The sequence below is a fragment of the Parambassis ranga genome, chromosome 5 (genome assembly GCF_900634625.1).
Source record: "Parambassis ranga chromosome 5, fParRan2.1, whole genome shotgun sequence".
Classification (NCBI taxonomy): domain Eukaryota; kingdom Metazoa; phylum Chordata; class Actinopteri; family Ambassidae; genus Parambassis; species Parambassis ranga.
Genome location: NC_041026.1, coordinates 32,029,219 through 32,045,221, shown reverse-complemented (window position 1 = coordinate 32,045,221; position 16,003 = coordinate 32,029,219). Strand labels below are relative to the sequence as shown.

At 41.4% G+C, this 16,003-nt stretch overlaps 1 protein-coding gene across 1 annotated transcript; it reads right to left on the bottom strand.

Annotated features, from left to right (window-relative positions):
* Positions 1-5,714: 5,714 nt before the first annotated feature.
* aco1 (aconitase 1, soluble) lies at positions 5,715-15,257 on the bottom strand. Its single transcript, XM_028406804.1, has 21 exons — positions 15,120-15,257; positions 13,848-13,978; positions 13,574-13,742; positions 12,406-12,543; positions 12,214-12,283; positions 11,956-12,139; positions 10,535-10,674; positions 10,281-10,452; positions 10,095-10,195; positions 9,893-10,009; positions 9,580-9,739; positions 9,378-9,513; positions 8,874-8,958; positions 8,579-8,735; positions 8,373-8,497; positions 8,189-8,293; positions 7,852-7,994; positions 7,584-7,731; positions 6,939-7,061; positions 6,671-6,856; positions 5,715-6,591 (listed from the first exon to the last, which is right to left on the bottom strand). Exons 2-21 carry the CDS (start codon positions 13,954-13,956, stop codon positions 6,475-6,477), a joined length of 2,685 nt encoding a protein of 894 aa, XP_028262605.1. The 5' UTR covers positions 13,957-13,978; positions 15,120-15,257; the 3' UTR covers positions 5,715-6,474.
* Positions 15,258-16,003: the final 746 nt, after the last annotated feature.

Genomic DNA, 16,003 nt, shown 5'->3' with positions numbered 1-16,003 from the left:
CAAAGATGTAATATGGAGCTGCTTGTTGCAACGTTGGAGTACAGAAAGGACTGGAGTGGTATTTATGATAATCGTGCTGTTGTAGTAAACTTCAAAGCTCCTCTTCCTTTAAGGGTCAAACCTGAAGCACTGTATCCTTTTAACACTTTTCAGGTGGGGCTCATCAGATAACGATGTTTCTACCTCACATCCCCCATTTAAATGGGTCTATTGCTGAAAAGAACCATGGTTCAAAGAGGTTTTGTCCCCTATCTAGACTGTGGCTGTCAGACTTGATTCTCTTATTGTTTAAGCAGTATTCAGTATGTGAATGTTAGACTTACAGATTGCTCTATCTTACCTAGTGAAGTACTCAGGGGTGACCGAAGAGCAACTAATACATTATTTACACATGCGATTAATTATGGATTACTAGATGGGGAGATTAATTATACTCTGTTAATGCTGAAAAGGTAACAACATCCTCCTCCTATGTTCAATGATTTATCAAATAGCACTAATAGTATGTATTATTTGAATCTGATTGAATAAATTACACACACAACTTTTAGCATTGTGGCTTTTTAGTCATTTTCTGTCACCATAAATCACTGTTTTGTTTTGTTTTTTTAATAGGATGAACTCAAGAGTTAGCTTGTTGCTACATATCAAACAAGCTTAGTGTAAAGTTGACTTGTGTATTATATTATATGGTGGCATGCTATAGAGCACTGTGGTAAACTGAAAGGTAGCGTGATGCCAGCAAATAAAATGATAATATCAATACATAACATAATGCATTGTGCATTTGCAGTACATGGTACAGGTTTAATGAACTCAACATGCATTCAGATAGCAATGAAAAATGGTGTACCCTAATGTTCCTGACCTAGCATGCACAAGCTAGCAATGCTATTTGTGCTGTTTTTTGTGTGTTGTATAGCTGAAAATGTGAATGTCTTTAAGTTTTATTTTACCCCACATACCGCAATAATTAACTAAAAATAATCACGTCAAAATGAGCCTCAGTAGTGTGCGTGGCCTCCACAAGCCTGTATGACCTCCCTACATGCGCCTGATGATCCTGGTACCTGATGGCAGTCAGGGTACCTCTGGCCAGCACATGGAGGACTGTGCGGCCCTCCAAAGAAATGCCTCCCCCACACCATTACTTACTTACCTTACCCACCACCAAACCGGTCATGCTAGAGGATGTTGCAGGCAACAGAAGGTTCTCCACGGCGTCTCCAGACTCTGTCATGTCTGTCACATGTGCTCAGTGTGAAGCAGCTCTCATCCGTGAAGAGCACAGGGCACCAGTGGTGAATCTGCCAATCTTGGTGTTCTCTGGCAAATGCCAATCTCCCTGCACGGTGTTGGGCTGTAAGCACAAGCCCCACTTGTGGATGTCAGGCCCGCATGGAGTCTGTTTGTGACAGTTTGAGCAGAAACATGAATGAACATGAATTCCTTGGTGGATTTTAAACAGTGCTTAGGATCATTGTCCTGCTGAAAAATTTAACTCCGGAAGAGCTTTAACTTTGAGACTGACTCTTGAACATTGTCCAAGAATCTGCTGATAATGAGAGGAATTCATGTGGCCCTCAACTTTAACAAGGTTTTAGTACCTGTGCAAGCCACACAGCCCCATAACATGATGGACCCTCCACCAAATGTCACAGTAGGCTTTAAGTTCTTCTCATGGAGTTCAGTGTCTCTAAGAAATAAATCAATAAAAATAAATAAATTTAAACCTTTATTAGTCCCACAATGGGGAAATTGCTTAAGGCAGCCCAGCAAATAGCACCATACACCAGTGAGTACACTGGAGGCTATGTGGATAAAGTGCCTTGCCCAAGGACACACAACAGTGACCTGCTATACCACTGAGCCACTGCTGCCCCAGACAAGCACAGCCAGCAGTTACCTATGTTAATTAACCCTTTTCATGATTGATTCCACCTGTCTTTGTAACTGAAGTTCTAACGAGCGAATCAAAGCAGTTTTGTGCTGCAACCTATAAATCCCCACATGTCTTGAAATCAATGTGATTAAGAGGGTCCCCAAATGTATGCACATGCCTATTTTTGTTTAAAAGCACATAAAAATGTTTGTTGGGCCAATAAAATTATTTAATTATAAATAATATATAATATATATATATATATATGATACATTGTATGTATAGCACATCTCTTAATAACTGCCAGCTCTGTCCCCCATGACTTCCACAGTTACAGCAGGTCTACTGTTACAAACATATTAACCTAGCTTTATGCTGAGCTACGGCTCTGTTACGGTCATGTATTGGTCAGATCTGATGAAAGTTTATCCACATGGAGGCTGACAGGTGGCCTCCAGCCCTGCCTTGTGTTTTCCTGCTGTGCACTAAGCAGTGGTCACACACAGCAGACGTGGATGCAAAGTAAAAGGTTTGAATAATGCAAATATTTTTAAATGAGTTCTAAATTTGCAGTCTGGCACTCCCCGGTATGTATTCCTGTGGGAGCGTGTACACAGTAAGGGGCTTTGGACTTTGTGCAGCGGTCAGTCGTGCACGTGTGCAGACAGTGCAGCTGGCTTTTTATGCCAAACTGAGCTCCTCCTCCCACATTCAAGCTTTTTTTCCATCCCTCTGTCTCTTTTTACTCTGAGCCACACACTTCTCATTACTCATTCCCATTACTGGCTGTGACATGTGGCTAGTTAAAAATATAATAATAATAATAATAAATATACACAGTACTATACATCCCATAAATATACAGATTTATGGGATGTAGCACTGTTTTGGCTCTCCCACCAATCACTGCTTGCCTTCTGGGAATTGGTGGTTGTGCGGTTGATGTCCGACAACATCTGACTGGAAGCAAAATCTATTTTCGTTAAGTAATCAAACCAAACAAAAGACATACTACACTATAATAATAATAATCACTATACTGTGGTAATTTAGTTCAATCAGCTTGGTATGGTCAAAAATATCACTAAATAAATTTAAAGAAGAACTAAAGCTGAGGTCAGCCAGCAAAAACATAGCTGTGTTAACAAAACATCTGACACAGCTACAAGCAGTTAATATGAACAAAGCAGGATGGTTGTATTACTTTGGACATTTTAAGACGACAGCTATGAAGAATAGATATTATTTCCACCATATACCACCAGCCCATTGTCACACTAAATTTGGCAGAATCAGAGCATTATGAAATTGCAGTTTGAGTGTTATTATTAGGGAATCAATATAAAAAGATTGTTGTGCTTTGTTCTGCCTCAACGAGGGTATGCTAAGATTTTGGATGCCTCCCCACTAGCAAAATATGAGGCAAATATAGGTCCTAATGTAGGAGAGCCGTCTCTACCTCCTGAGGAAACTCAGCTCCTTTGGAGTCAGTAAAGATGTTCTACGGACTTTCTACCTCAATTTTATTGAGAGCATCACTTTATTTATACAATCTGTTTACATTGTTTATGGACATTTTAAACAGTCATAACATTTATGACATGGTAACCTGTACATACTTTATATTTTATATTTGTATCTATTTTTTATTGTATTTTATATGTCAAGCTGCTCACTTATGCCTTAAATGCTCCTCTGGGACAAATAAAGTTTTCTGAATCTGAATCAGATTTTTTTGATCCCGATAAAACTGATAGAACGACAGTTTGGTAACTCTGCTATTAAGATCAAATGTGAGTGAGCCCAGCAGAGTGGGATTTTACAAAATGAATGAGAAGGAGCAGGAGGATGGTTGTATAAAAGAGTCATAAAGGAGGAAGTTGTGGATTGTCATGTTTATTTTGTTCCCTCACCATTTGTTATGATTTTTCTGTTATTTGCCTTCCTCCTCCTCTGATCCCTCTTTCCTCCCTCTTGTCCTCAGTGTTGCTGTGCTCCCCTTGTCTTATTCTGTAGTCCTGTCTTCCCTGTTTGTCTCCCTGCAAGTTTTTACTTCCTCCCAGCTCCTCCCTAATTGTGTTCACCTGTGCTGTCTCTCCTCTATTTAAGCCCTGTTCTTCCCATGTGAACCCCTTTTGAACCTCGTGTGAATCCCTGCTCGTCTCTCCTTGTGATTTCCTGCCTTCCACTGTCTCGTTGTCCTCCTTTTTCCTTTTTCTCCCATGTCCTTCATCCTCCCATCATCCTCAGGTTTGGTTTTGACCTCCTTTCTTTTGTGTTTTTGGTATTTTTTGTCTTTTGCATTTTGACTGGCACTGTTGTTCAGTAGCCCTCCTTTTGTTCTCCCGCTCCTCTGATCATTGTTGTAGTTTAGCTTTAATTAAAGCTCCCTTTTTGTTGAACTTTACTTTTGTCTGTGTCTGGGTCCTGTTAAAAACCTACACCTCACATAACAGTCGGGTATCCATCTCTGTTTTCGCTGTGGTTATCTGCCAGAGTTCCCCTAACTGTTTGCCTATATCAATATATTATTATTATTAGCTTGGGTCTATTTCACTATAAGAATGTACTATATTTGACTTGTTGATGAAGATTCTCAGTCATCCAGGTCATCATACACGCCTTGCTTCAATCTTCTCTATCTATATTTGACTTATGTTAACTATATTATTAGAATTTATTACAATTTAGATTTGAGTGTTTTTTTCATAGGACATTGCCAGAGTTGAGAATAAATGTATAGTAATAATAATAATAATTCATGTGAATAAGAATTAAATTGGTTGATTCTATAAAAAAAAAAACATATATGAACAATATAGGGAGATGGTGTGTTGAAGGAGAATATAGAGGTGAGAGATGTAGAGCAGGTATTGGCTGTGTGCAGAACAGGATTAGGATTATATCCTTGTTACATCCTTGTGGAACACAAACAAAACCTGATCTAGCCAAATGCAAACAATGCAGGCCTGTGTCTTTGCAAACTAAACCTACTGAACAGAAACAACTGAAGCCTGGCAGGCTCTACCCAGCACAATCACATTGCATTAACACAGAGTTGTTGTAAATCTACCTATAGGAAACTACCTACAGAGCAACCAGACCAATCTTCACTCCTTGTAGAGGAGGAGTAGGACTTGTAGAGTTTTCTTGAAGATGTTGTGCTGCTCATCCGAGCAGCTTCATCAGTTCTTCAAGAAACCTCTCCATCTTCTTGTCCTTTAGCAGAGGCACTGTTGCTGACAAACTGTAAATATAGCTGTGGTGTTAGTTTTAGATCGTTTCTTTCAACTCTGTTGAACAAAACTAAAATATGTGCATATAATGACCACGGGAAGTAACAGATGTTCAGTAGATGAGCCCTGCCTGCCAGGCTTCAGTTGATAATGCACCCTCCCATTATCAGTCCATGTGCCCTGGTTTAGCTACAAATGTGCAGCTAAGGTGGGAACATTATGATTTTTAAAAGAGATCTGTTTAGTGTGTATTCATGTGGGAGCGGGCCTCAGTCACATGTCTGTCAATCATCCTCTAGTCTAGTAGGTACAAAGAGCCATTACATTCACAACAGGAAGTATACATAAACCACAAAGTACCCACTTCCGCTTTATGTGTCAGCAGTTGTACTGCAGACAGCAAAGCTTTTTTTAAATCTGTTTGACATAAATTCCAGGATCAGTGTTCAAGGACTGATACACTGATCCAGGATATTTATGGAACTAAAACATACAATTTTGAGGCTCCTATTCTTAGCACTTTAAAAACATTTCTATTAATAATGATCAAAGCACTGCTGAATAAGAAGCCCTTCAAAATAAAATAACAAGGGAAATTAATGTTCAAAAAAGAATCAGCTTTTATTCAGTGTATCAGTATTTTGCTTTCTGACTGTAAAGAACATGATATTCAGTCTTTATAATCAGGGTACAATTCAGTTAAGGCGATGACATGAACAGAAAAAAAAAGAATTACAATGACACCTGGAATGTATAAAGAACAAATGGGAATGGCATTAATGCTGCAGGTAACCGTTACTATGATCAGTATCGTATTATTATCTTCCTTTATGATTTACAGGTCCACACCACATGTAACTGTGCTTTATCTGCTCCTTACTGTGCACAAAGGATTAGATAACACACACTATGTGTTCAGCCACTGACAACTTTGATGGCAGCAGTGGCTCAGTGGTATAGCAGGGTTGTCCCATAACCGGAAGGTTGGTGGTTCAATCCCAACTCCTCCCTAGTCACTGTTGCATGTCCTTGGGCAAGACACTATAATTGCCTTAAGCAATTTCCCCAAATTTAATTTCAAATTTGATACAGCTTCAGTTGGAGCTTTACTGCCACCTTTAGGTCAGTGAGCAGTTGTGTCAGATCTTTTACATTGGATCAGCTGTAATGAAATACTTCAGGACTATTGGTTGTCATTTTTCAATCTATCATGGTCCCATTGCATATATCAGGTCACTCGCAACACTGAGTGTCGTAGCAGCATTCCAACAAGGGATTACATTGTGATGAATGTAAATCAGTTCTTGATTAGATTATTTTTGGACGGTGTTCTCCTGGATTAAAATGTTAAACATGTTAGTTTTGAGACATTTTTCGGATCATGTAGTTGAGGATTCCTCCATGGTGGAAATATGCCAGCTCCACGTCCGTGTCGAACCTCATCCTCACTTGGAATGTTTTCCCTGTGTCGAGCTGTGAGACAAAAAGACACCAGGTCATGTGATGTGCCACACTTACAGCCATGTCTCTGTTCTGTCCACAGCGTACTTACCTTGATGTCAACGAGCATCCTTGGCGTGAGCTGCTCAGGAATGATGATGGTATAACGCTCTCTGCCGGTCAGCCCCAGACTCTCAGCGGTGTCTCCTTGTAGGTACTCCAGAGGAATCACACCCATGCCCACCAGGTTACTGCGGTGGATGCGCTCATAGCTCTCTGCCAGAACAGCCTTAATACCCTGCAAACAAACATGTTCTTAGCTGCAACTCATCATCTGAAATTATGTTTTTACAGAGGGACTGATGAGGAGTGACACTTACCAGCAGGAAGGGGCCCTTTGCTGCCCAGTCTCTGGAGCTTCCTGAGCCATACTCCTTCCCTGCCAGTACTATTAGAGGGACGCCGGACTGCTGGTACCTCTCTGCAGCATCAAACACATCCAGCTGGAAGAAAAGGTCAGTAAGCCATCACATCACATGCAGCTCATATTTACTAATCATCTTGGCAACAATCCTGTACCACTCCTCAAAATGTCATTCTTGTTTGCAACAGCTAACAAAAGTTGGCAATTTGTTAAAAAAAAGCGCACACACCAATGAGTACACTGGAGGCTATGCAGGTAAAGTGCCTTGCCCAATAACTATAAACAGCTAACATTTAAAATGATTAATTTTTAAATTAATGATGAATCACAAATCACAAAAACTAGTGTACAACCAGTTGTCACACTCCTTATTTATTTAGGCAGCGGTGAAGTTTTAATTGTGACAGCGATCACATGGTTAACAGTTCCGGAAAAATGTGAATTTTTGTTTTGGTTTGTAAGGAGATGGTCTAATGTAGTAATGTTGCATGGGTTTAGAAACTTCAGTGATGGTTGAATAAAGGAACTGGGACCCACACAGAGCTCTTCATTCACATGTGCACATGTTTAACACAGTGGTGAAGAGGTGCTTCAGTCTCACCGTTTCTCCAGTTGGCAGGTGAATGGTTTGTGGTGCCTGCTTGTTGAGGAACTTGTTGAAGAGGCGTATGTTGGCAAAGGTCCCTCTGGCCATGACGGCGTCGTTACCTCTACGGGAGCCATAGGAGTTGTAGTCTCGAGCAGTCAAACTGTAGAAACGGAGAGGAATATGACAATACCAAGATAACATTGACTTTACTGTTACAAATCACAGTTACAGTAGCTCATCAAAAATGCCCTACAGAAAAAATGACAGTGAGCTTACTCACCCTCTGCTGGTCAAGTAGCGTGCTGCGGCGCTGGTCCTGGCAATGTTCCCTGCAGGAGAAATGTGATCCGTGGTGACTGAATCGCTGAGATTCAGCAGCACATGGGCTTTGTTTATAGACTTAGGAGGCTGCAGCTGCATGACCTGAATGAAAACAGTGTGACATCAAGTGTGTGAGAAGGCAGCAAGGTTTAGGGATGCAATGATACCCAATATTGGGGCTCATGAGAACAAGAAGATATTTTAATACCACCCTTTCTATTCTTGCTTTGCAAAGCAGGTTCTGTCCCAAAGTTTTCTCGCCTCTAGCTAGGTAATAGTGGTCAAATTTAAATTACCAAGCCATCAAAGAATGGTGGAGATTTGATGTAGGTGGACTTGGGGTCCCAGGTGTACAGCTTGTCAGAGGGAGCCACCAGTGAGTTCCAACGTTCATTCACTTTCTGCAGAAACAAAAAGATTCTTGTCAGTCACACTGTATTTCAAATTGGAAACCTTGCACTTCCTAACTGACTGCACTACCTCAATCTTTTCATAGACTATCTTGAACATAGATGGGATGACAAATGTTCTCTCCACAGCCTGGATCTCCTCCCTTGTGGGCCAGATGTCCCTCAGGAAGATCTCTTTGCCTTCTGAGTTAATGGCTACAAAAGGAGAGATGAATAAATTCCTGAAGCTCTTGTTGATTTAAAAAAAAAAAAAAGACTGCACAGTACCCTACTCACCAACAGGCTCATTCTCAAAGTCTATCCTCACAGTACCAGCTATTGCATAGGCTATGACGAGTGGAGGAGAAGCTAGGTAGTTGGCTCTGGTGTTGGGGTGGACTCGCCCTTCGAAGTTTCTGTTTCCAGACAGGACGCCTGCAGCAACCAGATCCCCCTGGAGTAGAGAGCATGTTAACACCTTAAACAATATGAGAACAACAAAAAAACATAGCAGCTCTCAAATAAGAATGATGGGAGAAAAGAGTCAAACAAGTGGAATGATACAGCAAAGACGTGCCCATAAAATTAGTACCTGTGTTATGGCCTCTACCACAGGCTCTGGGAGTGGACCACTGTTGCCTATACATGTCATGCAACCGTAGCCAACGACTTCAAAGCTAACAGGAGAGACAAACAGAGATTTTTTAGAAGTGGTAAAATTGGACTGTGAGTAGATAAGTTTTAGTTTCACAGTTTAACCCTAAGAACCACCAAAGGTTAATTATTTAGGGTTAAAATGCATACCATAGAATAGAAACTTCCTAATGGTCCTTGAATGCAAGCTCTGTCAAAAAAATATAACCTAACATGGGTCTCAGAATAAAAATAAATGAATAAAATACTCTAAAAATATATCTTTAAATATTTAAACTGTAAATAGCAGCTATGGGGACCACTAATAAGGTCACTTATTTAATACAGCTGGAATGGCTATGATAGCTCAGCTGATGTCACTATTTAGTTCCAAAATCTTAAATTTTTCAGTGCATGCATGTCAGATCTTGTTTCTAATGCTATAGAAATAAGTGCATCTTACCCCAGCTGAGAGAGGTAGTCCATTACTCCACTTTCCTTCAGGTAGTATGTGACCACTCCACTGCCAGGGGACAGGCTGGTCTTTATGTACGGCTTCACACTCAAACCACACTCTATTGCCTTTTTGGCAAGGAGTCCTGAAATAAAAGTCTGTCAGTCAATCACAATCAAATGTGATAATCCATCAATACGTGTATACCCACCTGCTCCGAGCATGACAGACGGGTTGCTGGTGTTGGTGCAGCTGGTGATGGCAGCGATGACCACTGAACCGTGACTCAGTGTATACTCTTTTCCATTGAACTGGAAGGGGACTACAGTGCTGTGACGGTCAGGGGCCACCTGGAAACCTTTGAATCCTTGCTGAAAACAGCACATATAGGAAACAACATGAATGTTTTACATTATTAATCTATTTTTTTTACACTTGGCCAGAAAGAATTTCCCCTCAGGGATAAATAAAGGAATTCTGATTCTGATTTTAAATGTAAAAAATGAGGCTGTAGTAGAACCTACCTTTGCTGTTAGGCAGCTTTTGAAATCTTCTTTCATGTCAGAAACAGGGATTCTGTCCTGAGGTCTTTTGGGTCCGCTGCAGCATGGAACCACAGTGCTGAGATCCAAGTGTACAACCTGACAGAGACAGGAACCAATGGTGGTTCATTTTACTTCACATTTCTTTGCCTTGAAACCATCAAAAGCGGGGTTAGAGACTGACCTGAGTGAAATCTGGATCCTGTGAAACATTATTATAATCTCTGAACATGGCAACTGCCTTCAGGTACTTTGTGATGTAGGCCAGCTTCTCCGATTCTCGTCCTGGAAATACACAAACAAGGTATAAAGTAAATAATCCCACATCAGTCCTGATTTAAATGTGAAGAAAGCATAAACTCATAGTTACCTGTCTGCTCCAGATACTGAATGCTGATGTCATCCACAGGGAAAAAAGCTGCTGTGGCTCCATATTCTGGACACATGTTGGCGACGGTGGCTCTGTCAGCAATGGACAGCTGCGCCACACCCGGGCCGAAGAACTCCACAAACTTCCCAACTACGCCCACCTGGCGGAGGTGCTGAAACACAAAGAGCAATTAAACATTCATGCTTAGTAGGACAAACCCTGCTGTACAAACTGTAATAAATATTTTTAATCACCTTGGTAACGGTGAGGACAATGTCAGTGGAGGTGATGAGCTTGTCTGGGGTCCCGTGCAGCTTGTAACCTATCACTTCAGGCAGCACCATGCTGATAGGCTGACCCAGCATGACAGCCTCTGCTTCAATTCCACCCACACCTGAAGGTGAGCAGAAAACAGTATGTAGACCAGAAACTATGTGTATGTTGGTAACATTTTACATCTTTTATTTGAGTCAACACTGAATGGTCAGATGTGAGCACTGTTTAATTGGATGTTGTGTCCTGAGTGAATGCTAATTACTAGGGGTGGAACGGTTCACCAAATCCACAGTTCGATTCGTATCACGGTTCTGAGGTCACGGTTTTCGGTTCGGTTCGGTTCACATTGTTGAGGATTTTTCTGCTTTTAACACTCTGGAAATACCATAGATGAGCACAAAATATATATCCTAATTATCCAACATTTACCATATCTAAGAATCAGTTCAGTGTTTCCCCTATCATTATATCAGGTCAAATCAATTTCATTTCTTTTTAATTTCTATATAGCACCAGATCCTAACAGAAGCCTTTTAAGATAAACTTTCCTATAGAACAGGTCTACACCTTGTTCTTTTATTAAACAAACTAAACAACTCATGTTATTCATCTTATTTGCACAGCAGCATGTCATTTCTGTCTCTGTGTGGTTGTGCGTTTACAATTCAGCGCTGTTGTCTGCGCACAAACAACACAGACAAACACACGCATGGAGACATGTGTGCGCACAAACTCCCACCGTCGGACAGAGAACAACATGCTAGTTGGATAGCCTGAACTCTATGACTACGCTAGGCTAAGCTAACGGTGCTGATGTCCGTGGGTTTCTTTTTATTTTTGCCATTGAAATGCTATTTACATCCCGCTCTGTAAGCATTGATGGGACCAGCAGCAGCTTTGCGCACGATTGGACGCAGAGTGGTGTGGGTTTATCTGCTCTGCCTGCAGCTAAACCTGCTGCGTGAAGCCACAGTGACTGACCAGCTGTGAGTGTTTTGAGGCGGGGGAGGAGTTCACGGTCGCTGCTTGTGGAGGAGAGTAGTCTGACTGCAGAATGATTTCACGTCAGTCTCCAAAAGTCACCAGAGAGAATCAGTAGTTGCTTTAGATTAAAATGCCGCCCTGTATTACTTGATGCGCATGTCCAGAACCGAACTGAACACGCGCTCCAAACCGAAACACGTGTACCGAACAGTTTGGATTTTTTTACTGAACCGCCCCACCCCTACTAATTACCTACTGCAGACAAAAAAAACAGATGTCAGTGGTTTAGTCCCCAATGTAAAAAGGCCCCTATATGACTATGTGAACTATTACGCAATTATAACGTGCATATTATGTTTCTAAGATAGGATGACATTGAAAGGGGATATGTCAGACACCTATGTTGTCATCTTACCCCAGCCCAATACACCCAGGCCATCAATCATGGTGGTGTGGGAATCAGTGCCCACCAGGCTGTCAGGGTAGAAGAACCCCTCGTGGTCAAACACCACCCGGGCCAAGTACTCCAGGTTCACCTGGTGAACGATTCCTGAACCAGGAGGAATGATTCGCATGTTCCTGAAGGCTTTAGAGCCCCACTGGGAAGAACAGAGATCACTTTAGAAAACACATTGAAATAAAAAAAAAAACAGATCCTAAGACAGTTCCATACCTTTAAAAACTGAAATCTTTCTCTGTTGCGTTCAAACTCCAAGTCCTGGTTTTTCTGAAGGCTATCAGACCTAGAGGAAAACAAGTGATTTAGGCAGTCATTAAAGGCTCAGTAGAGAATAATAAATCATCTATGAAGTGACAGTGCTATGGTGCCGCAATGATGGAGTGATTCTGAAACACCTGGCCTTACTTTCTGTTAAAGTCCACTTGAATGGAATGGTCGATGACAAGGTCAGCAGGGCAAACTGGATTAATCTTTTCTGGATCACCACCTAGTTTCATCACTGCATCACGCATGGCAGCAAAGTCCACTACAGCAGGAACACCCCTGCAAAGACACAGCAAAGGTCAAGGCACCACTTTACAGAGTAATTCTTTATTTGTCAGAACTAGGGGTGGGACGGTTCAGAAAAAAATCAGAACTGTTCGGTACACGTGTTTCGGTTCGGGGCGCGTGTTGTGTTCAGTTCTGGACATGCGCATCAAGTAATGCAGGGAGGCATTTTTACCACAACATAAAGACGAGTGTTGCCAACTTGGCGTCTCTCTCGCTACATTTGGCGGCTTTCCAAACCTTTTTTGTCAAAATCAACTAGTGACTCTCTCTGGTGACTTTAGGAGACTGACGTGAAATCATTCTGCAGTCAGGCTACTGTCCTCGGCAAGCAGCGGCCATGAGCTCCTTCCCCACCTCAACGCATTCACAAGCAGGATAGGGGAAACACTGGACTGATTCTTAATATGTTGAATGTTGGATGATTAGGCTTTGTATATTATGCTCATCTGATATTTCAAGAGTGTTAAAAGTTGAAAAAACATTGTAAACTGAACCGAACCGAAAACCGTGAACTTAGAACCGTGATATGAACCGAACCTTGGATTTAGTGAACCGTTCCATTCCTAGTCAGAACTGAACAAAACCAAAAGAAGCTGGATATCACAAGTGTTAGCTGCAAATATGGGACCCTCATGGGATTTATTATATCTCATAATAAATTTAACTAGGACCCCTCACAAGACAAGCTCTAAGTAATGCTTAACTCACTTGTGACCAGCAGTCACATGACAACAATACAGCAAGCTAATCTGCAATATGTGTTTGCACAGAGCAGGGAGGAAAACAAAACATACTGCAGAATAAAACTACATAGGGCATCAGTCAAAAAAAATGCATATATGTGTAAAGTGTAGTATGTCACCACGGGGTGTCACTTCAAATGACAACTGCTCTGATTCTTCATCTGGTCATTTTTTCCCCCTACAGTTGATGTGTAGACTAGAATGAAAAACTCATTTGTGTTGGTAGTGCTTCCTTTTCTTTCAAGCAAAAATGACCCTCAGGACAAAAAAAGGCATACGTGAAGTCTTGGAGGATGACACGAGCTGGCCTGAATGGCACCTCCACAGTTTGAGTCTGGGTGTGCTTCCAGTTGAGGATGTTCTCCACATCCGAACGCTTCACTAGAAACTCATCGCAGGTCCTGACAGCTGACTCCAGAAGGACCCGGATGGAGAACGGCAGACGGTCTGAAGAGCAGAAGAACAGTCAAGCTCATTTCAGGTATCAGCTATTAAGCCATACTACCAAGCCATACAATCACATGTAAACAATACTTTAATATTTGCCATTACCATATCTGGCATCTTTAAGTTTGGTGAGATTGAAAAACTGCCGTGTTGGATCTTTAGGGTCCAGAGGCTCAACTAGGTGTTGAAAAGGATTTTTTACAGTCTCAGACATCCTCCTCTGTGTCTGTGCAAAACTAGAAAAAACAACAGAAGCCCATTTTAAACATTGTACAATACAGGTAAGGCCTTTCCATATTGTGCAAATGGATTAGCTTAGATTGCAGTGCATGCGTAATGTTAGAGCTGGGGGTCAGTGAACTCAGTGAGCCCATGTTTTTCAAACCTTACATAACTCAATCTCTTTAGCAATCTGATGAAACTTCAAAACAGGCAAATGTGTGACAAGCTGCTCCTTGTCACACATTTGCCTGTTTTTGCTTAAATACCTAAATTTCAGCATAAACTGATTCAGAGAATCAGGTTCTGCTGCATGTGATTTCATTGAGAGAGGAGTTATCTGTGTAAAAGGTGAGCTGATGAAAAAATGAGCACTTGAATGGGCCTGCACATCCTGAATGCCCACATACTTGTCTGGCAGTAAGAATGCTAAGTGCAAAGTCAAATTATGATGTGTGACGTAACATGCCCACATGTGCCTAATCTCACAGGGTAACGCAATAATAATTATTATATTAGCAATTAATAAGAACAGGTGAATCTGTGTACTCTTGTGATCCTAAGTATATACATGAATCAGCTATCACTGAATGCCTGGTCAGATTTATAGTCTTTCAAATAGTTCTCAGTTTATAATGTTGCCAGTACAACTCCATTACTATAATACTGCATCCACCTTAGTGAGCAGTTGTGTAATTAACATTGCAGTGTCGGGAAAAAGACGCTTATTGAATAATTTTATTTTTATCATTAAAAACTGACGTGGTGTTTTGATTAAACTTCAGTTAGGAAGCTAACGACGCTAATCCTCAAAGACGTATTTATTGTTTTTCTTTTTCCCTCAAACATTAACCTGGCTTCCTGGAGCCCGTTAGCATTAGCTCTTAGGTAAACATTGCTAACACAAGCGTGTGTTTAGTGTGAAAACACAAGGAAAATCTCAGAAATACTGTTTGCTATTATCCCACATATTATATTAAGTTAGCATGAGTTGTTACAAAAGTGCTAATGTGACAGCCAAGATCGTGCTAACTTAGATACACTTAAAATCCTGGCACCAGAACTGTTGTGCTACGTTTGCTATGTAACGCTAAAAGAATACAAATACAGAAACGATATGTTAAGCGTATTAAGCCCAGTTGATTATTGATTACTTACGTTTGTATAAAGCAGACGATACACCGGAGAGTACGACTGTGTGTTACCTCCACACACGGCCAGCCTGTCAGCTAGCTAATATCATAAAACGTTTTCCGCCCATTGGTTCCGCCGCAAGTGGCAACACTTCCGGTTAGAGTTTTGTTCAAAATAAAAGCATTTTATCTAAAAGGAAGCGCAAACATAATAAAAAGATTATCTTATAACTGCACAAGTGAATAAAAAAATTCGCTTGTGTAAAAATAAAATGGCAAAAACCTCCAACAGCTCATGTTGATACAAATAAAAAAGAAGTTTTCCTGATGATTACCTCATAAGTAGGCCTAAACAGGAATATATTACCTTATAAATAGGAGGGGGCAACGTGACCTCTCAATAAAGATATGCTGCTGATTCACGGTTATACACTATACAATACTATACTAATACACTAAAAATTCAGCTGCAACTGAGTGAAAGTCTACTAAATATGATGAAAACAGCTCAATTCAGTCATAATATTGCTAAAATGAGCTGAAAAACAATTAAATATGTTGGTGTGTCCACAAGTATCCTCTCCCCGCCCTCTCTTCCTCTCTCCGCTCTCCCAACACACACACACACAAGGACCCTGAGGTGGGGGGAGGAGGAGGAGGAGGACCTGCGTCCTCCCCTCTCTTTCTCTATCCTCCCCTCCCCTCTCTTCTTCTCTCCGCTCTCCCAACACACGCACACACACACACATGGAGAAGGAGGACGGGCGGGCCTAGTCCTCCCCTCTCTTCCTCTCTCTCCTCTCTCCTCCGCCCTATCTCCTCCTCCCCCCTATCCCCTCCTCCCCTCTCTTTCTCTATCTCTCTCCTCTCCCCTCTCCGGCGAGGCCGGGGTCTCTCTGACCCGCGAGG

Excerpts from the sequence above, each read along its gene's own strand:
- aco1 (XM_028406804.1), bottom strand. The coding sequence starts at position 13,956 with ATGTCTGAGACTGTAAAAAATCCTTTTCAACACCTAGTTGAGCCTCTG. Across the intron at positions 13,743-13,847 it reads ACTTAAAGATGCCAGATATG|ACCGTCTGCCGTTCTCCATC; the intron begins GTAATGGCAAAT and ends TCTGCTCTTCAG. Across the intron at positions 7,995-8,188 it reads CACCATTCTTTGATGGCTTG|GTCATGCAGCTGCAGCCTCC; the intron begins GTAATTTAAATT and ends GTTTTCATTCAG.